The 27047-nt window shown below is 39.3% G+C and overlaps 6 protein-coding genes across 6 annotated transcripts; 3 read left to right on the top strand and 3 right to left on the bottom strand.

Moving 5' to 3' along the window:
* Positions 1–1252: 1252 nt before the first annotated feature.
* Positions 1253–1663, bottom strand: LOC18025854. The gene has a single exon (XM_024160444.1). The coding sequence runs from the start codon at positions 1661–1663 to the stop codon at positions 1253–1255; it is 411 nt and encodes a 136-aa protein (XP_024016212.1).
* A 1690-nt stretch (positions 1664–3353) lies between these two features.
* LOC112089694 lies at positions 3354–7463 on the bottom strand. Its single transcript, XM_024160445.1, has 6 exons — positions 7397–7463; positions 6159–7204; positions 5538–5910; positions 4931–5215; positions 4494–4813; positions 3354–4385 (listed from the first exon to the last, which is right to left on the bottom strand). Exons 1-6 carry the CDS (start codon positions 7461–7463, stop codon positions 3354–3356), a joined length of 3123 nt encoding a protein of 1040 aa, XP_024016213.1.
* Positions 7464–12798: 5335 nt separating this feature from the next.
* LOC18025855 (protein NUCLEAR FUSION DEFECTIVE 4) lies at positions 12799–15734 on the top strand. Its single transcript, XM_006409350.2, has 3 exons — positions 12799–13219; positions 13469–14310; positions 15058–15734. The coding sequence occupies exons 1-3, from the start codon at positions 12887–12889 to the stop codon at positions 15527–15529; spliced, it is 1647 nt and encodes a 548-aa protein (XP_006409413.1). The 5' UTR covers positions 12799–12886; the 3' UTR covers positions 15530–15734.
* An 883-nt stretch (positions 15735–16617) lies between these two features.
* LOC18025856 (proteinaceous RNase P 2) lies at positions 16618–19646 on the top strand. Its single transcript, XM_006409351.2, has 7 exons — positions 16618–16728; positions 16944–17986; positions 18495–18596; positions 18684–18862; positions 18950–19070; positions 19151–19219; positions 19309–19646. Exons 2-7 carry the CDS (start codon positions 17000–17002, stop codon positions 19516–19518), a joined length of 1668 nt encoding a protein of 555 aa, XP_006409414.1. The 5' UTR covers positions 16618–16728; positions 16944–16999; the 3' UTR covers positions 19519–19646.
* Positions 19647–19985: 339 nt separating this feature from the next.
* On the top strand, positions 19986–24326 carry LOC18025857 (translocase of chloroplast 132, chloroplastic). The gene is made up of 3 exons (XM_024160380.1): positions 19986–20084; positions 20381–24040; positions 24138–24326. The coding sequence occupies exon 2, from the start codon at positions 20450–20452 to the stop codon at positions 23939–23941; it is 3492 nt and encodes a 1163-aa protein (XP_024016148.1). The 5' UTR covers positions 19986–20084; positions 20381–20449; the 3' UTR covers positions 23942–24040; positions 24138–24326.
* An 85-nt stretch (positions 24327–24411) lies between these two features.
* Positions 24412–25871, bottom strand: LOC18025859 (WW domain-binding protein 11). The gene is made up of 3 exons (XM_006409352.2): positions 25678–25871; positions 24950–25583; positions 24412–24864 (listed from the first exon to the last, which is right to left on the bottom strand). Exons 1-3 carry the CDS (start codon positions 25826–25828, stop codon positions 24522–24524), a joined length of 1128 nt encoding a protein of 375 aa, XP_006409415.1. The 5' UTR covers positions 25829–25871; the 3' UTR covers positions 24412–24521.
* Between the last annotated feature and the right edge of the window lie 1176 nt (positions 25872–27047).

Consider the following 27047-nt stretch of genomic DNA (forward strand, 5'->3'; position numbering starts at 1 on the left):
ATGCCAAAATTTTGATGTTTATGCATAATATTAGATCTCCCATTCTCTTTTCGCAGTCCAAATATCCGATTTTCTCCAAATAAACATAAAACATGTAAAGAAACTAAAAAAAAAAAACAAAAATTAAAAGCTTACTCTTTTTTTTTTCATTAAAAGCTTACTCAATAAAATACTCAAACGAAAAATTCAAAAACCGGTAAAAAGATAGCAGGATGAATCTTTACTTAAGACGTTAGTTGCTGTATGTTAAGAACTTTTTCTTCTTTTATCATATAAATAGAGCTCTTGATCAAGAACTCTCAAAATAATAGAACAACTTTTCTTCTCAATAGACATAAAACTGAGAAAATTATAATGAATGTCAAAAAACATTGGCAATTTTTTTATTTGTTTAAGAAAATTATAGTGAACATGCTTTATAAAAAAACAATTTTTTTATAAAATTTGAGCATTTAACCATTTATCCTTTTATCATAACAACTAACATAGATAACTTGAATTTTTTTTTGTAAAAAGAACTTCTTCTGGTCTAAATTTTTTTATGTTCGAATCTTGGTAAATGTGTTATATATATATAGACCATGTTTTTTAGTTTAGTTTAGGCTCTAAATTACTTAGAATCGGACCGGTAAAATCACCATAATTTATATTTTATTGATTTTTTAATTTTATTTATATGAAGTAATGTATATATTCTATCCCTAATAATTAAAGTTTTTTTGTTTAGTATGTGCCACCAAATTATTTTTAAATCAATATTCTGTTTAAATGAGTTCATTCGAAATATTTTTGTTTCTTTTGTATGTACAATTTTTTCAAACCAATATTTTATTTGGATCAGTTTATTCGAAATATCCTGCTGATTTATTTTAATTCCCCGCTTTATGTCTATTTACATAAAAAGGTAGATATTGAAGAAGAAAAAAAGACAGATATCTAGTATTATTTGTTTCTTTTGCTGCTTTTGTTGTCAATAACAAAATTATAAAGGTGTAGAATTGAAGAAAAGCGCATGAAATGAAAGGATGAGTCTCATACGTCCAGCCGCAAAACAATGGCCTACTCATTTGGCATGTACCTCTAGAGAGGTGAGATATTTTCGTTAAGTCACTTTAATTTATATAGGCATATTATCTGTTTTTTTGTTTTGTTTCACACACTTTTTTAGCTTTACTCTAAGCATTTTCTTCATTTGATTCTTAATCCTTATATGCTAGATTTTTTTTTTTTTGGGCAACAACTTATATATAAATCACTCAACAGAAAATTTAGAGGAGTACAAAGCGTTTTTAGCTAACACATCAGCGGTTACATTAAACCGACGAGGAAAAAACTTAAAAGAGATAGATTCGAAGAGCTTGGAGAGGCAGGATATGTCTTTCAAAATCCCGTAGATTTCAGATATTGTAGTGCCAGAGTTAATGGCCTTGATGAGAATTAGGAAGTCGGAGAAAACCGATAAATTCCTTATATCTTCAGCAGCAGCTATGGAGAGAGCAGAACGCATCGCCATCCCTTCTGCTATTAATGGGGATGGGATGCAACCAGAGACCCTGGAAAATAAGCGGGGAGCGGATGCGGTTGGGGAAGAGAGAGTCCATCCAAGTCCAGCTCTCTTCAAATCTTTGCACCAGGCCGCATCTACGTGGCATTTGACACCCATAATTGGGTCGGGGGGAGGTATAGACACTAAAGGGGGGGGAAGCCTTGGGTTTACTCATCTGTCCCTTAAGCCATTCAGAGGCATCTGAAATGGATTTGTTCAGAGTTTCCACTTTAGAAAACGATTTGTCGCTGAAGATGTTATTGTTGCAGGTCTTCCACAGATTCCAGCATATTCAAGGGGCCAGTAAACCTTTAGGGAGGTCCAGAGACGGGGAACAAGTAGCATCCTTTACTCCCTTCCAGAGAAGGTCAAATTGTTGGTCATGGGGGATGGTGATAGGTGGGGAGAAGGGTGCATTGTGCCATACTGCTCTGGCGAACTCACAATGGAAGAGGAGGTGTTCAGTAGATTCCGGTTGACCACAGCGGTGACAAGAGGGGTCAGCCTCCGAGATCCGGGAGGCAAGTTGTGTTCCTACTGGGAGGGCTCCCCGAGCCGCCCTCCAAAGAAACGTTTTGAGCTTAGGTGCAGTGGGTGTGGACCATATGTTGGGATCCATAGCAATGTCCCAGGAGGAGTGGTTTGATGGCCATTCTCCATGGCTGCAATATACCCAGATTTGGTCGTGTAGGTCCATGATCGATCTCCCAGCCAGATCATTTTATCCTCAGCATCGAAAAGACTCGGCTTGAGAGAGTAGATTAAGTCTTCAACATGAGGAAGGACCTCCTTAATGGTTTCACTTTTCCAGGATTTAGACACCGAGTCAATTAGATCAGCGACACAGAGGTCCATATGCTTTTCCAGACATGGGCCACCAGGGGAGAGGGGGCAAGAAGTGGAGAGCCACTGATCTCTCCAAATGTTAATACGTTTACCATTTCCAAGTGCCCAGCCTAGGTTCTTTCTAAGCAAATCTCTACCAATAAGCAAACTTCTCCACCCATGGGAGGCAGATGCATGACATTTGACAAGGACTTACAGTATTTACCGATGAGGATTCGAGCAAGCAGACTAGAAGGGTTTTTAAGGATGCGCCAACTTTGTTTGGCAAGAATGGCGTCGTTGAAACAGGAGACGTCTCTGAAGCCAAGCCCCCCATCGCGCTTGTTCTGGGTAAGCTTTTCCCAGGAAATCCAGCACATCTTCCTCTCATCCGATTTCCCATCCCACCAAAATCTAGTAAGCGCCGATTGGATCCTCTTGCACAGTGAGTTGGGGAGCTTAAAACAACTCATTGCATAGATGGGCATCGAAGAGAGCACACTCTTAAGGAGGACCAATTTGCCAGCATGCGATAAGAACCGAGAAGACCAACTGAGTGCCTTTTGGTGAATTTTGTCAACAATGCTAGTAAAAAGATCTTTTTTTGCGTCGCCCAAAGTGCTCAGGGAGCCCCAGGTACTTTCCAACGCCCCCTTCCTTCTGGATTTTCAGAGCGTTCTTAACTCTGGATCGAGTTTCAATAGGGGTTTTACAAGAGAAAGTAACAGAGGACTTATCAAGGTTTATAGATTGGCCAGATACTTGCTCGTATTTTTTCAGGATGGTCGAGACGGTGGCTGTATTGTCGTCGCTAGTGTTGCAGAAGAAGACCGTGTCGTCTGCGAAAAGCAGGTGGTTGATGCGGGGAGAGCCCCTAGCTGCACGGATGCCACGAAAAGACCCATCAGCTTGGGCTTTCCGGCATAGACCCGACAGGACTTCGCTGCACAGTATAAACAAATACGGAGAGGGGGTCACCCTGTCAGATTCCCCTCGAGGGCTTGACGAAACCACGGGGACCCTCATTAAGCAGGAAGGAGTAGGTCACTGTGCAGACACAACTCATAATCCATCCAATCCACTTCTGGTGAAAGCCGAGACGGGTGAGAACTGCCTTGATGAAGTCCCACTCGAGTCGATTGTATGCTTTGGACATATCCGTTTTCACGGCCATGGAACAGAATTTCTTGGCATTGGAGTTCTTCAAGTAGCGCAGCATCTCGTGCGTTATGAGCACATTATCAGCTATGGCCCGTCCGGCAACAAACGATGACTGGTTCTCGGAGATAAAGTCACCAAGGAGAGGTTGCAGACGCCGGGCCAGCAATTTTGATATGATTTTAAAGTAGACATAACACAGTGCGATGGGTCGATAGTCCGACATCCGTTTAGCCCCTTGTCTTTTAGGTATCAATCGAATGAAGGTTTCATTGCTTGAGGTCGGAAGAGTTCCAGAGGAGTAGAATTCCTGGATCTCAGAGACAACTTCCGGCCTTACCGTGTTCCAGTTTGAGTGGAAGAAGCTTGCGGAGAAGCCATCTGGCCCTGGGGCTTTATCCGCATGAATCGAAAAAACAGCGCATTTGATTTCCTCTGCCGACGGATCAGAAATTAGCAGCCCATTCGCTTCATCGGAGACTTTATGGTCGAGAGCTTCTTCCACAATGCTATTTCTATCGGCGGCCACTGACGAAAATAGTGAATTAAAGTACGAGACATCGACCTCGACAATTTTGTTTTCACCAAATTTGGGTACGCCGGCATCGTCCTCTATAACTGAGAAGCTGTTGATTGCCTTCCTGTTCTTGGTGATCGCTTGGAAATAGCCAGAGTTTCGGTCACCGAGGCTCAGCCAGAGGTTCCTGCTGCGTTGCCGCCAGAACTCCTCCTCCTCCTGATACGCTGTTATAAGCTTAAGATTCAGGTCGGCGATCAGCTGCCCATCGTTCACCGGAGCCGATATCGCCTTCTTAAGCTCGAACTTTACCGAGACGATAGTCTTTTGGCTATTTTGCTGATGGGTTTTATTCCAAGCAATTAGGGCCCATCTGCATTTGTTTAGATTATGGGCCACAGAGCAAGCAGGGCCTTGGGTTCAGGTGGATTTGATGAGGGAGCTAACTTCCTCATTGTGTCTGAATCTTCTATCATAACGGAAGATGTGATTCCTCTTCTTCCTTGTGATGTCGAAGTGGGAAATGATCGGCCGGTGATCGGAGCCTTCGAAGGGGAGATACTCGCTTCTTGATTCAGGGAAGATATCGATCCAGTCGCTATTCGCAAGTGCCCTATCCAGGCGACACCGGACAAGCTGGTCACGTCTTACCCCGCGCCAAAACAAGCAATCTCCCGAGAAATTGAGGTTATAGAGGTCACCTTTCGAGAGGAACGACCGGAAGTCAATAAAGGTACCTTCGGCTCGGATCGAGCCACCCTCTTTTTCTGAATTATCGACTATGTTATTAAAATCCCCGGTTAGAAACCATGGGGATGCTCGCAGCGAAGCAAAGGAGAGGAGAGAGTCTTACACCGCCTTTCTTTTTGATATCTCTGGGTCACCATACACCAGAGTGATATACACAATTTTGCCTTCATATAAGATCTTAGTGTCGATGAAATTGTAACATGACGAGATTATCTCTAACTCGAGTTCATTTTTCCAGAACAAGGCTAGACCACCTCCGCAAACATCATGAGGGGGAACCAGGTGATGATTACTATACTTGAGACTTTTTACTTTGTCGAGAACAACAGAGTCAGGATTCTTAGTCTCTGAGAGGAATAAGATATCCGGGAACAGTTTGCGCCAGATATTCCGAAGACGTTGGACTGTCAAGGGGTTCCCTAATCCTTGACAGTTCCAACTAGCCACTTTTAAGGAATTGGATTTGATGGTGGGTGAAAATCCACCGATCGGTTCTTAGACTTAGAGCTTGATCGAGGTGCAAAGAGGATCATCAGAGGTTTTGGAGCTCGGGAGCCAACTTCACCAAGCGGGTCTGTATCACTCGGGGCTCCAAATTCCTTTTGAGATTGTTCTCTCACTTCCCCGGGAAGAGGAGTCCACCTGCAGTTTCCGGCGTGGGGGTTGGTTTCTGCGCACCTTCCTTATTTTAGAGCTAGTTCCCACCACCGGAATGGGACTTCGGGGGGGGGGGGGGCTTACAAATTCCAGGGGGGCGGCCTGGCTTTCTCTTCGGGGGAATGGAGGGGGCAGAGGGGCCAGATTCCACACCACAAGACTCAAGAGCCTCTGGATTTACAGGACCCAGGTGAAGGGTTGCAGGGACCCTCTCATTCCGAGGAGGAGGAGAGGCAAGATTTCGGTCACGGGAGGCCAGGCTCGATTGGGCCATTTGGACAGCGATTTCCAAGACTTGCCCTGGTTCCTCAACTTGTCGGAAGCGCTCTTTGCGCGCAGCACACTCTGTCGGATCCGGGACATTAGAGTAGTTGATCATCACATCCCTCAGCTCCTCGATTGCAACATTGACAGCTGCTTGGAGAGGAGGGGGTGGGGGGGTTGTCGGATTGTCACCCTGAAGGATAAGGGATTTAGAAGGTCTGGAGGATTCCACTCATTCCCAAATCCCGGCAGCATCAGCAGCTAACTCCCTGAGACGTGCCCGCTCCGCCTTTCCAGGACGCATAGAAGACCCAGAGCAAACGGCAGGAAATGTGGAGGATCTCCAAGAGTCCAGACTGGCCTCAGAGCCCGACAATGTGGGGATTGCTCGGTGATGTCCTCGAGGTGTTAGGCTGGGTGGGTCATTTGAGGAGGGCCGACGTTTTTGGGTGGATGAGAGTGATCAAACCGCGGGTCATTCCAATCTCGGCAAGGATTATCACCCTCACGGTGGGGGTGGTTTCTCCGGATTCTCTCTATATACATTCTCGCATCCTTTGGGTCTAGTGAATGTTTTTCCAGATCCTTAGTGGCACTCGAAGTGGAAGAGGGGAACTCCATACATTCTTTATCTTCATGCGTGAGCATCATACACTTGGAACAATGTCTCTCCAACTTCTCATAGACTAGAGAGGCCAGCACTTCCTCACCGTCTGGGTACTCCACTATGGAGGTGGTGACAAGTGGTTTGAGCCCATTGATGTGAACCCTTACTCGGGCTGACAGAGAGGTTATCTCTACTTCTTTACAGAAACCCAGTGAGTCACCTAGGCTTTGGATAGTTTTGTGGGTCCAGAGGTGAACTGGGAACCTTTGAACCTGGATCCAGAAAGGAATGAGGGAGGGGAAGGACCTGGAGACCGTAGGCTCCCAGCGTTGGATAATGAGCATCCATTTGGCGTAATGGTACGGCCTGTTTTTGAGAATAAGTTGCACATCTTCCTCGTTATCAAATTGGAACTGAAAGTGTCCTTGACCTAGGTCAGCACCTATCGGTCGGACAGAGGTTTTCCAGCGATTAGTGAAAAAAGGCACGATAGACCACACCTTCTGATATTTGGGGTTCGTGATTCTGCCCACAAGCGTAAGAGAATGTTTCAACAGGAGGGCCGAGTTATCCGAATCTTTAACTTTGACTCGTATAGATCTTGGGTCTGGATTCGGGTTTTCCACCGTTTTTCCTTTTTCCTGGTACGTTAAACGCTGAGATTTTGAGGCTTTGCAGGTGAGGGTAGACCTCAGATGGAATGGAAGAGAAAACTTTACGAAGGTGAGTTGGGATAGACCCGGAGCTACAGGCAAAGGAAGGTCTTTAGAGAGTGTCTCCGAGGCATAGTTCCGACGGAGAAGAGGCGGACCCGCCGACAACGGTCGGGGGTGGAACCCGGGAAGGAGGAGATCAGAGTGGTATTGGTTTGAATAAGTTACTAAACCGGGTAAAAAACAAGGTAGTAAAAGGTCACAATCAGCCAAAACCAGACAGATTATTATGGATAAAATGATTTTTTTAATTTGGCACGACTCATTCAACCAACAAGATTTGGTTAGAATGGAGTAATATTTTTTATTTTTATTTTTTTGATGTTAGTGCAACATGGTTATTTTAAAGTTTAGTTGACACTTGACAATCATATTGCTCTTCTTAATATTGGAAAGTAATGGCTTTTGGAGATTATCTAAGGCCATTTGTGAGATTGCCTTCGAGTCAAAGAGAAGGAAACTTACAGTCTTTTTCACGTGGTAATTTGTTTTTTTTTTTTTTTGAAAAAAACGACGTAAATTTATGACCTACCAATTTCTGTCTGTCACTTTTAAGGATTAGGAAGAGCAAACCAATTTGTACTGTTAATAAGTGCTAATTTGTTTTTTTTTTCTTTATAATACCGTTTTAAAATCTTTTACCTTCAAATTAAAGTTTTTGTCTACATTATTTAAGTGTAGTTGTAGATATGCTATCCAGCAACTTTTGATAGAATTGTATAGAGCTATCAAAACCTAGAGAGGTGCATTGCATTGCATGAGTTTCTTTTGAGCTTCTATTAACCAATAATATTAATCTTATCAGTCCTAGGTTTAATGATTTATCTGGCTGTCATTCGAAAAACAAATATAAGGTTAAAAAATACATAAAATAACAACAATTACATCTCTCTCTCTCAACCGACCGATCCATTTGAAGAATACCAAGATCATATTGTGATAAGCGGCTAAGGCTTTGAGGAACAGCCTGTATAATGGCCGTACTATAAAAGAAGTTTTAAAATTTAATGTTTGTCTTTTTCGAATGTTATAACCAAATGTGATAACCTCTCCCGCAAATCAGATCAAATGACTCACAACAGCTCTATTATTTGATTATAGATAGAGAGTCGTCGCTATCAATCTATTTGTCTCCTGTCCCCACTTTTTTAGAAGAAATTCTTACCATGAATTATATAATTGGCAAGTTGCATGCATTTACCATACATGTGTTCTCGAGTTATTTACGTCTCTAAAATTATACCTATTGTAATATATTACTACATACGTCAATAACAACGCCAGTTTTACGAAGTATTAATAATTTAATACATAAAAGGGTGCTATGAACCTTGCAAGTTGTAACAACGATATTATAAGCGCATGAAAATTGCAGCACTGACAAATTTGTCTTAATTGGATCGGACATTCGGATCAACATATACTATATATTAATTTCAGTGTAGCTTTCTTTTATTTCTTTAAAATTTCAATGTACGTAGTTTTTCTCCGCCAATGTATATATATATATATATATATATATCTAAATTCTAAAGTAGCTCTAATAGTTTCATTATCGTGGGGTTGTCTAACTGACTAGCTAGCTGTATCCGATATGACCCAAAATATTAAAACAATCTTTCTTTTTGGATTTTTTGCAACTCGGACAGATACAACGTGATTATAGACAAAAGTGACCACATATATTTTTGTATTGTAAGATAAAAGAAAATGAAATTGGGTATTTAGCACGTTTTCTATAAACTTTTACTAGTTTTTGGTTTTTGGGTTATGATTGAATTATAGCGAAATCCACGTCATTTAAAACAGTAATCCATAGTAAAAGAGTATCAAATTTCTCAGTAATATAAAATCTACAACAATGGTTCTTAAAAGAATTCTAAATAATAAAATAATCAAAATAATAAAAGTATGAGAAAGAAATTAGGATGAGATTTTTATTGGCCATCTCCAACCATAGCACCAAATTTGATGTTGTGAATAGTGTAAAATTTGGTGTAAAAGTGAATAGTGTTTTTTTTTCATCTCCAACCACAAAACCAAATCTCACATATTATATTATTAAATTTAAAATTTTTTTTTAATAATTTTACCAAAGCTCTTGCTAAACATTCTTCCGAAAAAGTTGAAATTCGAAGACAGAAACTTGAGTCACGAAGAATGAACACAATAGCAGAAAATATTATTCACCGATTTGAGTTCTATAACCGATCCAGTGTGCCATGCGTATATTGAAAGTCAATGAGCAGAAATTCTGAGTAGAGGACCGCCATCAAACCAATATGGAGGGCACATAGAATGTTTTCGAAACCAATATAGTGAATCTCAATAAAGAGAATTTCAATATCAAGGAGATCCAACTCTGAAGGAGAAAAAATTCAAGGAAATCATATCCAAGGAGAACAAAATCAAAGAGAAGACCAAATATCACCAAGTGACCAACAAGATTATATCCGTACTATCATTATCTTAGCGGAAATGGTAATCCAAACTATTAGAATATTGTTTAAGTTATATTATGTCTTTAAAACTATCTTGTTGTATTTTGTTTTTTTTTTAATGTTTTTTGTTTTAATTCAGTAATTTAATGTTGAAATGTTTAATTGAACTTTATTATGTATTTTTAATTTTAATCTATTTACATATTAATAATGATATTTTGTGAAATTCTAAATTACAAAAATGGATCCTACACTCCTAAACCAACATAATTTAATTAACTAATAAATAATAATATAATTATATGAGTAAATAAAAAAAATATTTTAATATTTGGTGTTGTAACTAGTGTTGCACCGAATTTGGTGCAACACTATTTACAAAACATAAAAAAAATTTTGGTGTTAGATTTGGTGCATTATTGGAGAAGAATCAACATTAAATTTGGTATTTTGTGCATGGTTGAAAATGATCTAAGAAATTTAAAAACCGATTTTTAAATAAAGTTTAAAACCTCATGCCACTTGTCATTTTTATTGGTTTATTTTTAATTTTAAAATTAAAATTTATTTATATAATTATATTTTAAAATTAAAATTTATTTATATAATTATACTATATTAAAATATTAATATTTAATTATTTAGATACTAGAAATGGATTATATATAAACCAATAGAGATGGTCTTCGGCGGTTGCCTATACATAGCCCCTAGATGTTAGACATCTTACCGCCTAAGGCATAGCCTTCAGATTGTTTAGATTTGATTTAAGTTGGTATTATTAAGGGAATGATTATACTGTACTTGGTAGATGAGGCGGCAATTAGAGGGAATTTAACGGAGTAGACAGCTCCTAAACAATCTAGATGATATTTGCGTTTTACCCACCGAAACGATTTATGCGATCTAAGTGATTTTCACTAAATATATATAGGTTTTAACCAAACATTGATTATAAGTTGAAGGCTCGCAAAGTTGGTATTTTTGAAGATCATTAAATAGATCCAGGGCCGTGTTTAATGAACAAAAAATAAAGCATTTGTTTTAGGCCCCTTTTATATTTAAACAAGTTTTAGGACCTCCAATTTTTTGTAATTTTATTTAATATATTGGTCAATATGTATTTTTGGTGTTATTTTTTATGGTTGAAAATTTATTTCATAAATTAATAAAAAAGCATTAGTAATCTCTAGTATCTTATAAACAATGTTTAAATCTGATCTACAACTTATATATTCTTAGAAATAATTATATTAATATGAAAATTTTTTCTTTTGCTTTAGGCTCCTAACACTCTAAGTACAGCATTGAATAGATCAACAACAATGTTTATTGGCTATTCTTTCCTTTGGATATACACACAACCAATGTGTTCAACGTTAAGCATTCGGTGTCACATGATCTCAATGTAGTTATATAGATTATATACCCTGGCCTAAGCCGAAATGTTCCATCTCCTTTGCTTGTTGACCTTTTTGTTAAGTGTTCGGGCTTTCTCTTTATTTTGGTTCTGACTTGTTAGTTTTGAGTAGTCCAAGAATGTATCCTCCACATTATTTCGTTTCTATCCTACTAGATTAGATTAGACTTCTTTAGATTAGAGCTTATCAATTCAAGAGCTGTATAAGTAGTTGCGCTTATCATAAGGAAATAGATATTCTTCTCCTTGTTCCTTATTTTCACCACCCCTTTAAGATATCAACGAAGCCAAGAATCCATCTGGTTCGGGGATTCTCTTGGATCAACAAACCTTTTGTGTCCTTCCACTAAGTTGCTGCAATGCTTTTAGACAAATAATCCTCCATTCTAATCTACTATTTACACACTTTTTCTGTAATCAGGATGTTTCAGTCTATTTTTGGACCATTTAATTTGTATTATACAACATTGGCGGAAATGGTCTCGAGTTTGACTAAATCTGAAAATGTGATTTAGTTGCAAGTTTCCTTGCAAGCCACAACGCGTACATGTAAATATTATATATATATATATATATTAGTTTATACAAAATAGTTGAAAACTTTTGAATGATATTGCTTATATATGTATATGTAAAGGTTTAATTGACAAAATATCAAGTTTAACGTCATTGATCCAACTATAGCTTTACCTAATTAAATTACTCTTCGAAAAGGATTGCGTTTATAATCAATAAAATTTCTTAACGCAATACCGAACGGAAACAAAGGTCAAAATTGAGAAAGTGGGTCAGACGAAAAAAAAAAAAAAAGTCCAAAACCTTCATTGAGTTTCTATCTGACTATATGTATGGACTGCATGAAATGAGAAGTTGTGATCGATAAACGCGTGCAATTTTCTCTAAGTTTGCATTTTGAAATTATAAACTTCAAACAAAGCTTCGAATATTGATGAGAGCTTTCCCGAAAGATGCTAATATCCACTTATTAAATTATGCACGTTTTCTTTGTGTACCAATCGAATAAATTGCTTGATAACATTTGAGCTGCAATGGTCCGGTTCTATAAAATTTCGCATTCGCATTCACACCCACTATGCTTTAAACATTCTAAGCCTTTAAAAGAACAAGTAGCCTAAGCAGCAATGGCGAGCAATTTAGCCTGGTTTGGCCACCTACTATTAATGGTTTACGTATTATTCTCATTTTGGGATTATAACGATTAAACAAAGCTTTGAATTTTGATGAAGCAATCCCAAAAGATGCCAATATCAATCATGCCCCTTTCTTCGAGCATCTCGTTTCCGTGCACAACTTCTCATTATTTATTAATTAACCAGTCTCGTTGGAGTTTACCGTATAATTAGATCTACTTGTTTCATCACATCCACGACTCATTTTAAATAAGATCTATCTTATTAGTTATTGTAAACCAACAAAATGCAGTCAACCAAGTTTACATTTAGGTAATGAGACAGTATCGACACTAATTAATACAAACTAATAGAATACAATGATTATATTCATATTTTTATGTAATTTGTTTTCCTAAATTTATCATTGTTTTGTAATGGTTTGTACATATTCCATAAGGAAAACAAACCAAGATAAAAAAAAAAATACCTAGAAAATATATACAATTTCAAGTAGGCTAATTAAGCAGCAACGGCGAGGAGCCTAGTTGGCCACCACCTACTTTATTAGTTTTAAACGACTTTTTGTTTGTTTAAAAACGATATGAGCACACCGTCTTTTTAAATATTCCATGTCGTGATTTATCCACGGCTTGCACACCTTCTTTAACCGTACATGTCGCCGTCGTACTTCCTCTGTTCTCATCCCACATGTATAATTAATTTTTAAAATTCTTTCTTCACACAAATGTCAAAAACCAAATAATTAAACCTTTCTTCTTCCTCGTCTATATAACCGCCCATACGGTGAACCTCCTTGACGCACAGTCTTCTTCTTCTTCTTCCTCTTCTTCTACAATGGGTTTCCAGAGATCTCCATCTACTTCTTCTGCATTGAAATGGCTTGGATTTGTGACGGCGGTTTGGGTTCAAGCCATCTCCGGCAACAACTACACTTTCTCCAACTACTCCGGCGCTCTCAAGTCCCTCATGAATCTAAACCAGCTTCAGCTCAACAACCTCTCCGTCGCTAAAGACGTCGGAAAAGCCTTCGGAATCCTCGCTGGCCTCGCCTCTGACCGTCTTCCTACTCCAGTCATCCTCCTTATTGGCTGTTTCGAAGGTCTTCTCGGCTATGGTGTACAATGGCTCGTCGTTAGCAAAATCATCACCCCTCTCCCTTATTGGCAGGTACTAACAATAAAGTCTCTATCTTTTTGTCATCTACAACTCACAAATGCGAATTTCTGTATTCGAACTAATGGTAACATTAATGGTAACATTAGTACAAATTAACCACTAGTTCGAATAAATTTTACATTCCATTAAAAAAAAAACTTAGTATAAACCACTAGGCTACTAATTTGATTTGGATTGTTTTTCAAATTTGGAATTTTTATGGCAGAAATTTTGAGATTTTGTGTGTCTGGAATTTTTCAGATGTGTGTATTCCTCTGTATGGGAGGAAACAGCACGACGTGGATGAACACGGCGGTTCTGGTGACTTGCATACGAAATTTCCGGCGAAACCGTGGACCAGTCTCCGGGATCTTGAAAGGATACGTAGGCTTGAGCACTGCTATTTTCACCGATCTCTGCACTGCTCTGTTCTCAAACGATCCGGCGTCGTTTCTTGTTCTACTCGCCGTCGTGCCTTTCGCCGTATGTCTCACGGCGGTTTTCTTCCTCCGTGAGATTCCTCCGGCTTCTTCCGCCGCCGAGGAGAACGAAGAGACTAAATACTTCACCGTGTTCAACATCGTAGCTGTCGTAGTCGCTGTCTACCTTCAGTCTTACGACATCATCGGAATCAAAACCGGAGTTTTCTCCGTCGCTTTTGCTTCCATTCTTCTTTTCCTCTTGGCTTCTCCAATCGCCATACCTTTCCACTCATTCATCAGAAGCTTGAACCGCGGTGAACAAGACGTGGAAGGAGGACAGATTCAAGAACCGTTGCTTAGATCCGATATCGCGTCGGAGAAGGAGGTAATCTCTGTTGCGGCGGTAGCGGTGGCGGAAGAGGAGAATATTGTGGCGGAGAGGAAGAGACCGGTGTTGGGAGAAGACCACACGATAATGGAAGCGGTGTTGACCGTTGACTTTTGGGTTCTGTTTGTGTCGTTCTTGTGTGGTGTAGGAACTGGTTTAGCTGTGATGAACAATATGGGCCAGATCGGGCTTGCTCTTGGTTACACTGATGTTTCGATATTCGTCTCCATGACTAGTATCTGGGGATTCTTTGGTCGCATTCTCTCCGGTACTCTCTCCGAGCACTTTCTCAAGTAAGTTTCCTCCTATTTCTATTTTTTTTCCTTAACCATTAGCAATGGACAAAAATTAATATGAAATATCCGCATGTTAATAGTTAGAAACGACAACAAAAACATTTCTTAAAAAAAGGAAAAAAAATGAAACTGTAGAAAAATATGCAAAATCATCCGGAAAGGCCTGAATAAGGTTTAAGTTTAAATTTCCTGACTAAGTTATAAAGTGGGATTAGATAGATGGAAGAAACTATAATGGCATGTTAGGATTTCACATCGACGAAAGGACTTAGATTTTAAACCCTTTTTCCAATAAACACCTACCAAATTCATGAAACATTACAGGTTCTATGCAATAGTATACGTAACTCACTATTTTAAGCTTTATGTCTCGTTCTAGCATTAATTTTACAAAGTTATAACGTGACGTATATAATTTTTCAGCCACATACATATACACACAAAATTCAATGCTTTTTTGGGTTTGTCGGCAATTTTTTCCCCTCATTGACTTTTCACATAAAGAAAAAGGGATCTTCTAGATCTTAATGTATGATCCATTTTATAACTAGTCTTTTGTTCATGACTATAGACATGTCCTAATCCAATATCTTGCAACTTTTCCTTTATTTGGACCACACATTTTAATTCTTCATCACGTGAATATCCCCCTCTAGATTCTTTACAAACTTTTAACATTTTACTGATTTTTAAGCATGTTGATTTGATACTTTTACTAACCAAAATTTCTCTTTAATTCTACAGGAAAGCTGGAACACCAAGACCACTATGGAACGCAGCCTCTCAAATCCTCATGGCCGTAGGATATCTACTAATGGCTTTAGCTGTGCCCAATTCACTCTACATCGGTTCAATGGTGGTCGGGGTTTGTTATGGTGTCCGTCTAGCCATAACCGTACCCACAGCATCAGAACTCTTTGGTCTCAAATACTATGGTCTCATCTACAACATCTTAGTACTTAACTTGCCACTTGGCTCATTCCTCTTCTCTGGTCTCCTCGCCGGATTCCTCTACGATGCAGAGGCCACACCAACTCCCGGTGGAGGCAACACTTGCGTAGGAGCTCATTGTTACCGTCTCATCTTCTTGGTCATGGCTTTAGCTTCTGTTATTGGAGTTGGTTTAGATATTGTGTTGGCTTATAGGACTAAGGAGATTTATGCTAAAATTCATGCTAGCAAAAATGCCAAAAAATCTGGTGGTAACCTTAGCTAGTTAAGAATTGTTTAGATCTAGTTCTATCGCACTAGATTGTTCGTCACAATTTTATTTTTTTAGTTTGAGATGCTGAATTTTTTTATACATGATACGGTATCGGTTTCAAGCTATGAATTGTTGTAGAGTCACAGCTAGTGTAAACATTTCAAAGATTTTGTTCATAAATTTATATAAGTGAATGAGATTTTTGATATTACCATCTTTACAACTTCCTTTTGTACTTAACATAGTCTCAGAAAAGTTAGAAATGAAACAACAACAGATCTGAAAACCAAAAAGCTACGGCTTACACAGACATAGTAACAAACTCAGCCTAAGAGTTTATAACACAAATGTTTTAAGAAAGATGGTCTTAGATAAACATCTCTGTTAGTGGCCATTGAAAGTTTTCAGTATCTTATGAGAATGAATATGGTTATTTTCGAAGGAGATTGTAATACTTTGGTCCATTGTATGCTCAATAACACAGTACAAGTCTTCGAAGTAGAGAATTTGTGCAAAGGCATCAAGTGGTGGCCAAGTAAGTATCATTAGTGATATTTCACACATGTTTTACGGCATCAAATAAAGTAATCCATTTTTTAGCAAAACATTATCATTTGAACTATTGTTTGTAATCAAGTTGTTTATATCAACTTCGATGGTTAACTCATTCGATGCACAATGACTTTTTATAGTCACAATTTTTATAATACATTATATCTTAATCGAAAAAATGATAATCTAACATATTCTTGATATATCTAAATTCAAGTAGTTATTTCGGTTCGAGATTCCTAGTTATTTCCTTCGTTATCAAAAAAAATTCACATACTTGTTTTCGCTTAAAACAACACTTAAATGCTTATTAATTATGTTTATAAATGTAAATTTTTGTTTTCTTAAGTATTAACCGGTGGCAATTACTTTTAAACGCTAGAAAACGTAAAAAGTTTATCTGGTGACCGGTTTATGATTATAAGCTATCGACCTAGTGACCGGTTCGACCAGATGATCCACCCGATAGTCTATCCGGTGACCCGACAGGCTAACCGGTTCACCTTTAAATTATTTGTTGCTCAGTGAGTCGCCGCCGTGGTCCCGAGTCGAATTCGTGGTCTCCCCTCCGCGCGTCGACGTCGTGCCACCGTCTCTGCTTATCCCTCCATAGTCTAATCGCTTAACCCATTCGCCGGCTTCCATTGGCCTTACTTAAGGTAACATCTTTGTTCTGTTTTAGGAACTAGAATTAGAGCATGCTGTGTCTAGGATACTGGATTTAATGGAAACATTGGATTAATATTCTTCGAAAAACTTGCTTAGTTAGTTGTGACTTTGGTTTACTGTCGAAAGCTACAAAATTTGGGAATGGTGTTTGTTGCAGGTTTGTATCAGCTCACTTAAATTTGGGGACTTTTTTTTTTCTGGTCAGGGTTTAGGGTTTCATCTTCCACTTCCAGCCAATGCAAAGCTTGTAACTTTATATCCATGGCTGCTTCTGATCAACGCCGCTCTCGCCAGGAAGAAGGAAGCCCTTCAAAGCCCAACAAGAAGAAGAAGGCAAACAGAAACCCGGAGACGAATCTCCTCTTCAATCTCAATTCATGCTCCAAGTCCAAGGATCTCTCAGCTGCATTAGCCCTTTATGATGCAGCCCTCGTTTCCAACGATGTCAGCCTCAGCCAACAACATTTTCAGACCCTTCTTTACCTCTGCTCGGCTTCCATTAGTGACCCGTCTCTTCAAAGCCTTGCCATCGACCGTGGCTACCAGATATTTGACCGTATGGTTAGTTCAGGGATAAGTCCTAATGAGGCATCTGTCACTTCAGTGGCTCGGCTGGCTGCTGCTAAGGGTGATGGTGATTATGCTTTCAAGATTGTCAAGGACTTTGTTTCTGCTGGCGGCACATCGATTCCACGTCTGAGGACCTATGCACCGGCTTTGCTCTGTTTCTGCGAGAAGTTGGAGGCTGAAAAGGGTTATGAGGTGGAAGAACACATGGATGCTGCAGGTATTGAATTGGAGGAGGCTGAGATCTCGGCTTTGTTGAAGGTAAGTTGTGCCACGAGCCGGGAAGATAAGGTTTATAGATATTTACATAAATTAAGGGAAAGTGTTGGCTATGTCTGTGAAGAAACTTTGAAAGTTATTGAGGAATGGTTCTGTGGAGAGAAAGCTGGTGAGTTTGGTGATAATGGGATTGGTTCTGATGCTGGGATGCTTAGAGAAGCAATTTTGAAGAATGGAGGTGGGTGGCACGGGCATGGGTGGATTGGTGAAGGCAAATGGATTGTGAAGAAAGGTAATGTTAGCTCAACCGGAAGATGTTTGAGCTGCAGTGAGCAGTTGGCTTGTGTAGATACCAATGAGGTGGAAACACAGAAGTTTGTGGATTCTTTGGTGTCTTTGGCTATGGAGAGGAAGTCAAAGATGAACTCATGCGAGACAAAGGGGGACTTCAGCGAGTTTCAGGTTAGAGAAAGAATTGATGATTCCTGGTTTCTTGTAGCTTGCTTATAATAAGTCTGGCACATAAAATCTTGCATGAGATAAATATTTTGGCACACAAAGAAGGACTTCAGCGAGTTTATGTTTTGCTTAGTTAACTTTGATAAGAAATTTGAGAAAAGTATATTAGTGCAAAAGAGAGTTCAGTCTCTTCTTTTAATCGCTTTTAGCACAAATTGTAATCAATCGGGAAACATTGTCCGAGTTCTGTATAGTTCTGAATGTGAAAGTCATAGCTATATTACAGGCATTAATCGAAAAATTAAAAGTAAAAAGAGAAGAAAATGCTCATGTCTAGCTTTTGTGTTTTTAGATTTCATTGGACGTATTGTAGGTATCTCCTATTGTCCATGGTGAATTCTACTAAGTTTTATGCTTGAGACGGAGTTTCTTTTGAACATATACAACAAATATTTTTATATTTAGTGTTCAAATGTGAATCTTTGTTGAATGTTGTACAACTATTTGGCAGGACTGGCTTGAGAAACATGGAGGTTATGAAGCTATAGTAGATGGAGCAAATATTGGGCTGTACCAACAAAATTTTGCAGATGGTGGTTTCAGTCTTCCACAGGTTCTAATCTATCTTTACTTTTATATTCCCTTCATATTTACGAATCCACCCCTGCGATACTGACAACGAACGTGCGTGATAGAGCAGATTGAAGCTGTGGTGAAGGAACTTTACCATAAAAGTGGTAATAACAAATGGCCTCTAATTCTCTTGCACAAGAAGCGTGTCAAGACGCTTTTAGAAAACCTAACTCACCGGAATCTAGTTGAGGAATGGATCAATAACGGTGTCCTATATGCGACTCCACCAGGTTCCAATGACGATTGGTATGAACTTTAACTTCTTTTACAGTCCCATTACTTCGAAAAATAAATAGTGTTTGGTTACATTCATTTTGTCGTTTTTTATTTCAGGTATTGGCTCTATGCTGCTGCTAAGCTCAAGTGTTTGCTTGTGACAAATGATGAGATGAGAGATCACATTTTTGAACTCTTAGGGAACAGTTTCTTCCAAAAGTGGAAAGAAAGGCATCAGGTATAAAGTATAAACTTTTATAGTAAAAGTATGATCTTGAGAAATCTACAATTAGCTTCTTGTTTATGGTTTTGGTGCAGGTTCGATATACCTTTTCGAAAGGTAATCTGAAGCTTGAAATGCCGTCTTCTTTTTCGGTTGTCATTCAGGTTTACAATCTTGTTCCTATATGCGTTCTTTTTGTTTCCGGTTTTAAGAAATGGATTTTGATCTCGATTATCATTTTTTGACATATCAGGAATCAGAGAAAGGGTCATGGCACATTCCTGTTTCATGCCAAAACATTGAGGAGTCTTCAAGAACTTGGATATGTATCCGCAGAAAAAGTGTTTTAGATTCACCAAAGTTTAATGAAAAGCTTGCAACTTCTGGAAATGGGAAGATTCTTAGTAGCTGCAACAACAACAGCTTATTGAGTTCATGTGATGCAGGTAATGATCAGAATTGAGATTCTGGAATCACAATGGACCAGGCTCTTTGCTAGTTAGATCCATAGTTTAATTAATGTTGTGAGTTTTATATAATTTTTTTTTTCAAGGATGAATATTAACACAAAACATCATTGTTTATTTCACTTTCCATGTGACTATGTGAGGGATTGAATTTTTGGTCGAAATGTGAAACAAAAAAAACAAATCTTTTTTTGGTTGAATAACCGACTCGAAATCGAATTGTGAATCAAACTCGTAGTGGACCGGACAAGACCAGACCAGACCGGGTTGGTTAATCGAAATGACACACGAGGGTTTTCTATTCCCTTTTCATGGCTATATACTCTACTTTATTTGGCCACGTCAGCATCATTTCACAATTGCATCAACGAGCTATTATCCACCGTCCGATGCTTAAACCCAAATCGATCTAGACCGTTCATTAACGTCTCTTATCTCCTTCTTCCCCGTCGTAGTCGCAGGCTCGCAGCCGGTAAAGCGCATGAAAGGATCTTCAGGAACTTTTTTCCTTTCTCTCAAAATTATTCTCGCTTTCTCCTTCGCTCTCTCTCTCTAACCTGAGGTAAGGCTTTCGCCATTTCTCTTCTTCTTCTTCTCTCTTCTGTCTACTTTTCTTTTAGGTTTTATATTATTCAAGAACTTGTATTTGTATGTTTGGAGAACCTATCACCAAATTCACCTGTGTTTTAGCTGATTTTTTCACTTCCATTGAAATATAGTGTATAAGATTGAAAAGAGACGATGATTATAGGATTTGTCGCGATAACTCTGATCTAGGGTTTTTCTCTCTCCGTTTGTTAGTCTGTGGTTGTTGGAAATTATATTAAAAGTCAAGCGTATTTTGTTTGGTGGTTGCAGCGATTTTTCGATTTGGTTCTTTTGGTTTATGATTCTGGAGGTTTTGTTGTTGCGGCGGTGATCTTGAAAATGGGAGATGGGACTGATGTTGTGGTTAGGTCAGAAGGGGAAGAGAAGAAGAAGCTTGCCGATGATAGAATTAGCGATGAGCAAGTAGAGAAGAAGAATGAGTTTGTGCGATCTGATAAGGCTAAAGATAACGAAGATGAGATCTTTGAGGAAGCAATTGGTTCAGAGAATGATGATGAAAAGGAGGAAGGTTCAAAACGTGAACTGTCAGGACCGGATGGGTTGCAAGAGGGTTCAATTGTAGAGGCAGCTCCAGAAAGTTCCAAGGACGAGATTGAAGTGGAGGATTTTGAAGAGGCAACGGGTGATCTTGATGAAACAAGTAGCAATGAAGGGGGAGTAAAAGATTCCAAAGTTGATTATCCGGTTAACGTTCAACGAGAGGCTGAACCTGATTTTGTGACTCCTAAAATGAATGGTGATGAGGAGGAAGCAGGTGCAGAAAATTCCAATGTTGTTGAGAACTCTGAGAAGGCGGCTGATTCCAATGGTTCGAATTTAGTGGCTGAAGATGTGAATATGGAAAACGGAAATACACATTCTTTATCTGAAAATGGAATCGTCTCTCATGAGAATGAAGAACTGGTGGCTGATGGTATCTCAAAAAGTGTTGCGCCTGAGGAAATGTGGAATGATGGCATTGAAGTCGAAAATTGGGAGGAAAGAGCTGATGCTTCACCTGGCATACGAACAGAACCACAAGTTGAGGGAAGTGGAGTAACACACGAGAATCGCCCTGAGGCAAACGGAAATGGTGAGACTAGTGCCGATTACACAAGTAATACTGTTGAAAATGCCTCTGGTGAAAAATCCTTGAATGGTGGTATTGGAGTTGCAAGTGCTGTGACCTCATCTCCATCTGAGAAATCTAGTTCTGATGAAAAGCCAGAGATTGAAAGTGACAGTAGTTGTTTGAAACCAGAGCATCACGTAGCTTCTTCACTGAACTCAAATTTGGAGTCGTCTACTGAAGTTCGCAGCAATAGTGGCTTCCCGGGAGTTACTAGTAAAGAACACGAGACAGTTCAAACTGCTAACGGAGGACATGGTGTTCAACAAAGTCCTCAACCTAACAAGGAACTTGAAAATCAGCAAAGCAGCAGAGTAAATATAGATCCAGAGATTAAGGAAACATCACATGTGGAAAGAGAGTCTGAAGTAGTAAATTCTGTTTCACCGACGGAATCTAGAAGTAATCCTGCAGCATTGCCACCTGCTCGACCAGCAGGTCTTGGTCGTGCTGCTCCTCTTTTGCAACCTGCACCACGTGCTCCTCAACAGTCTCGAGTCAATGGAAATGTGTCTCACAGTCAGCCTCAGCAAGCTGAGGACTCTACCACTGCAGAGACCGATGAGCATGATGAGACCCGTGAGAAGCTCCAGTTGATCAGGGTCAAATTTTTGAGGCTTGCACATAGACTAGGGCAAACTCCACATAATGTTGTAGTTGCTCAGGTTTTATATAGGCTTGGATTGGCTGAACAGTTGAGAGGTAGAAATGGAAGCCGTGTTGGTGCTTTTAGTTTTGATCGTGCTAGTGCCATGGCAGAACAGCTTGAGGCAGCTGGACAGGATCCACTTGATTTTTCTTGTACGATTATGGTGCTCGGTAAAAGTGGGGTTGGTAAAAGTGCAACGATCAATTCCATATTTGATGAAGTGAAATTTTGTACTGATGCATTCCAGATGGGAACAAAGAGGGTTCAAGATGTTGAGGGTTTTGTTCAGGGAATTAAGGTACGGGTGATTGACACTCCCGGTCTCTTACCGTCCTGGTCTGATCAATCCAAGAATGAGAAGATCCTGAACTCTGTTAAGGCGTTCATCAAGAAAAATCCACCGGACATTGTACTATATCTTGATAGGTTGGATATGCAAAGCAGAGATTCTGGTGACATGCCTCTCTTGCGCACCATCAGTGACGTTTTTGGACCATCGATATGGTTTAATGCCATTGTGGGTTTGACTCATGCCGCTTCTGTTCCACCAGACGGCCCAAATGGCACTGCTTCGAGCTATGACATGTTTGTAACACAACGTTCTCATGTCATCCAGCAGGCTATTCGCCAAGCAGCTGAAGATATGAGGCTCATGAACCCTATTTCTTTAGTTGAGAATCACTCTGCTTGCAGGACTAATCGGGCAGGCCAGAGAGTATTACCGAACGGCCAAGTATGGAAGCCTCATTTGCTGTTACTCTCATTTGCATCAAAGATTCTAGCAGAAGCAAATGCTCTTCTGAAATTACAAGATAATATTCCAGGGAGACCATTTGCAGCTCGGACTAAGGCTCCGCCATTACCGTTTCTCCTATCTTCGCTTCTGCAATCAAGACCACAGCCTAAGCTTCCTGAACAGCAGTATGGTGATGAAGAAGATGAAGATGATTTGGATGAATCATCAGATTCTGACGAAGAATCAGAGTATGATCAGCTTCCACCCTTTAAGCATTTGACTAAAGATCAAATGGCGAAGCTTAGTAAATCTCAGAAGAAGCAATATCTTGATGAGATGGAGTACCGTGAGAAACTATTGATGAAGAAGCAAATGAAAGAGGAAAGAAAGAGACGTAAGATGTTTAAGAAGTTTGCTGCCGAGATCAAAGATTTGCCGAACGAGCCTCCTAGTGACAATGTGGAAGAGGAGAGTGGTGGACCTGCATCAGTTCCAGTTCCCATGCCAGATTTATCTCTACCTGCGTCTTTTGACTCTGACAACCCTACTCACCGCTACCGCTACCTTGATTCATCGAATCAATGGCTTGTTAGGCCGGTCTTGGAAACTCATGGCTGGGATCATGACATTGGTTATGAAGGTGTGAATGCGGAGACACTCTTTGTTGTTAATAAACAAATACCAGTATCTTTGTCAGGCCAAGTGACAAAGGACAAGAAGGATGCAAATGTGCAGCTGGAAATGGCCAGCTCGGTTAAACATGGAGAAGGTAGATCAACTTCACTAGGTTTTGACATGCAAACCGTTGGAAAGGAATTGGCTTACACTGTTCGAGGTGAAACGAGATTCAACAATTTCAGGAGAAACAAAGCTGCAGCGGGTCTGTCTCTAACGCTCTTGGGTGATTCTGTATCTGCTGGGTTAAAAGTCGAAGATAAGTTGATTGCTAATAAATGGTTCAGAATGGTTATGTCTGGTGGAGCAATGACTTCTCGAGGAGATGTTGCTTATGGTGGCAGTTTAGAAGCTCAGCTGAGAGATAAAGATTATCCACTTGGTCGGTTTTTGACCACTCTTGGACTTTCGGTTATGGATTGGCACGGTGATCTTGCTATAGGAGGGAATATACAGTCTCAGATTCCCATTGGTCGTTCCTCTAATTTAGTCGCTCGTGCTAATCTGAACAATAGAGGCGCAGGGCAAGTAAGTGTCCGTGTAAACAGCTCAGACCAGCTCCAACTTGCAATGGTTGCAATTGTTCCTCTCTTCAAGAAGCTACTTAGTTATTATTCCCAGCAGACGCAATATGGACAATGATGAAAAACTCATTTAGGCTGATTTTCACTTCCATTCCTTTGTTGCAATGGAGTATTAGGAAATGATAGTCACAAGAACATCCTAGGATCACTTGAAAAGGTACGAACCCCAATATATCTCCGATTTCTATATTTTCATTTGTTGCAAAGCCCTATTGATGGATGCTGATGTTGATGTGCTTTATGGTTTTGAACAGGAGAGCTATGTCTGCTCTTGGATTGAAAAAGAAAAAGACCAAATTGTTGGAGGAAAAGCATGTGTCACGAAATAGCAGAAGAACATAACACGCTCCTTGTCTGATATATAAGTTCAGTGGTTATTTTCTTCTATTTCTAAAAACCTTTGTGATCTCTGTTATGAAATAAAGATTTTCTAGTTTTGTTCATGTACCTCTCCTGGATTAAGTCATTCAAATATATTCACTTTACGTCTCACATCATTAATTGTTGCATATATTACTGGTCCATAACTTCTCCAATGAATCCAAGTATAGACTTTCATGGTAGGTGTTACAAAAAGACCCAAGAACAATGAGAAAAGAAGAAAGTGTAGGGTATATAAATAGTAAAGACACACCCAATCACTTGCAAACTGTGAATCTGCAGGTCCCGGAATTAGCCTTGATGAATCGAATAGCGGTCATGAGAACATCGTGCTGCGAGTTTGCGAGGAGTGCCAAGTTTGTATTTGTGATCACAGAGATGGAATTATAAGGAAAGCCAAGAGAGTTGTATGAATTGAGTAATGCAGTTGTTGCCTCCCTTAAGAGAGTCTTATATGCTTCTCCTCGACCGTCAAGGGCTTCACGTATTGTCATATCTGTCCCGTATCTCCTCCCTGCTACTAGCCCGAATGCAACCGCAACTTTTGTATCAGGCCCTATCGCCCTCCAATAGCATCTATACTCAGGTTTTCTCCACAACCTATGTAAGTCACAAAGCCAAAATGTTGTGAAATTAATGAAACCAAACTTATTGTGCTAATGAATGAATCAGAGAGTGAGCTCACTGGTGAGAACAAGCTGATGGCTCTACAAATGGAATTGGAGGGAGTGGAGGCAATGGTGGAAGCTTAAACTGAGGAGGCGGTGTAGCTTGAGGAGGAGGCATAACCGGGGCCTGAGGAGGAGCCAAGACCGGGACTTGAGGCATTGGAGGCAAAGGTGGAAGCTTATACTGAGGAGGTGGTGTAGCTTGAGGAGGAGGCAAGACCGGGGCCTGAGGAGGATGCAAGACCGGAGCCTGAGGAGGAGGAAAGACTGGGGCCTGAGGAGGAGGAAAGACCGGGGCCTGAGGAGGAGGCATAACCGGGGCCTGAGGAGGAGGCATAACCGGAGATGGTGGTGGTTTAGGACAAGAAGACATTGGCTGAAATGGCTGAGCAAGAAGTGCATCTGCAGCGAACATTTCAATCCCAAAAAAACTAAACATTAGTTTAAGTTTCTGTGCAGGGCCTGAAGCAATGTTGCAGCTACTTGAGCTTTGCTGTTGAGCCCCATTATCTGAAACCTGAGCATAACAGTTGCTCAGATCCGGTGTCCCATCAAATCTCATTACATATCCTCCAAGCCAATTAGTGGTCTCTTCTCTTGACATAGAGAGTTGTCCATTTTCATCAGGACATGTCACACTAACCGTAACTCCTGCAAGAAACATTAATATCACAAACACACATCTTAAGGAACAAGAAGAGATACAAGCCAAAAACAAAGTGTGAAAAATGTTATTATTAATTACCGGAGACAGGAAAATCGAACAAAGATCTTTCTCCATCCTTGCATTGGTCACAAAACACCGTGCCAGTGACCGTGGCATATCCGGTAACTCCATTTACGGCTAAGCAAAGAACAAGAAATGCGACAAAGAGGAGATTATGATTTGGATCCATTGATTTTTTCAGAACTATGTAATAAAGAAGAAGAAGAGAAATGAGTAGTTATGGTAGTCTTAAAAGCTAGAAGATAAAAAAAGAGTAAATAAAAAGGAAATCATCACTTCCTTCTCCAACCTTCAACTGCTAAAATATTAATTGATGTTGTTGACAAATATCAAAAAACAAAAAAAAAAAACTAATTGTTTGTGGTCTGAACATGAGAGTTATTCGTACGAGTCAAGAAAATTTAATGTTTTTACCTCCAAACTTTGTAAAGGTTTCTTGATTATCTCCATAACCTTTTGTGCTGCGCAATAAATTTTTTCTTCTTTAAATTTTTGTTTTTTAAATGGGTTTTGTTTGGGTTATAGTTACTGGTTTCGAAGGTATTGGTTCTATGCAATCAATACTATCAAGACTTTGTATGAATATGGTTGTGTCAAGCTGTAACAAATGTGAACACAGTTCCACACACAACACGTGAAGTGTGAATAAAAAAAAAGAGAAAAATTTACACGGCGTGTGCCAGTTCTTGACCAGTACCCGCACGAATATTATCGAACCACTGTTCTTGAAATGTCATGATGTTCGAATATTTTTGTTGATATAATAAAAAGAGATCTTGTAGTGTAGGAAAGTCATGCAATTTGAATCTGTAATGCGGAATTTGGTTATGTTTCATGTCGATATGTTCTTTATTCCACATTAATGCTTCTTCCATGATGGTAATTAAACAAGTATTGGCCAGAAAAAACAAATTTAGGGGATGTTATTCAGTCATAAACTTAAAATGAATTTTTTAAGTTTTATAATCTTCATGATTTAAAAGTTGATATCAGTTTTATGGATTCATTTGTTTAGATTCTAAAATCTCTGCAATATACATTAGATTTTGATTCTAATAATTTATTGGAATTGATTTGAAATGACTTCACAAATATTTTAAAAGTTATTTAGTTTTGAATAACACTGGATTTTAATGAAACATTTGAAATCTTTATTGAATAACACCAAACTTTAAAATCTCTTAAACATAATTTACAATCAAAATATCTAATAACACTGAATTTTAAAACATCATTTGGAATTTTTAGCTGAATAACAATGGATTGTGTTGGATTTAAATTCTACTAAAAATCATGATTGAACCCTCTTAGACAAGTTTTGGTGTTAAAAGTTAATTAGGTCTAGAATTTTTTGATCACTAGTAAGTGAATGTTCAATTCGGATAAAC

This window comes from Eutrema salsugineum, unplaced genomic scaffold (assembly GCF_000478725.1).
Source record: "Eutrema salsugineum unplaced genomic scaffold, Eutsalg1_0 scaffold_11, whole genome shotgun sequence".
In the NCBI taxonomy this organism is placed as follows: domain Eukaryota; kingdom Viridiplantae; phylum Streptophyta; class Magnoliopsida; order Brassicales; family Brassicaceae; genus Eutrema; species Eutrema salsugineum.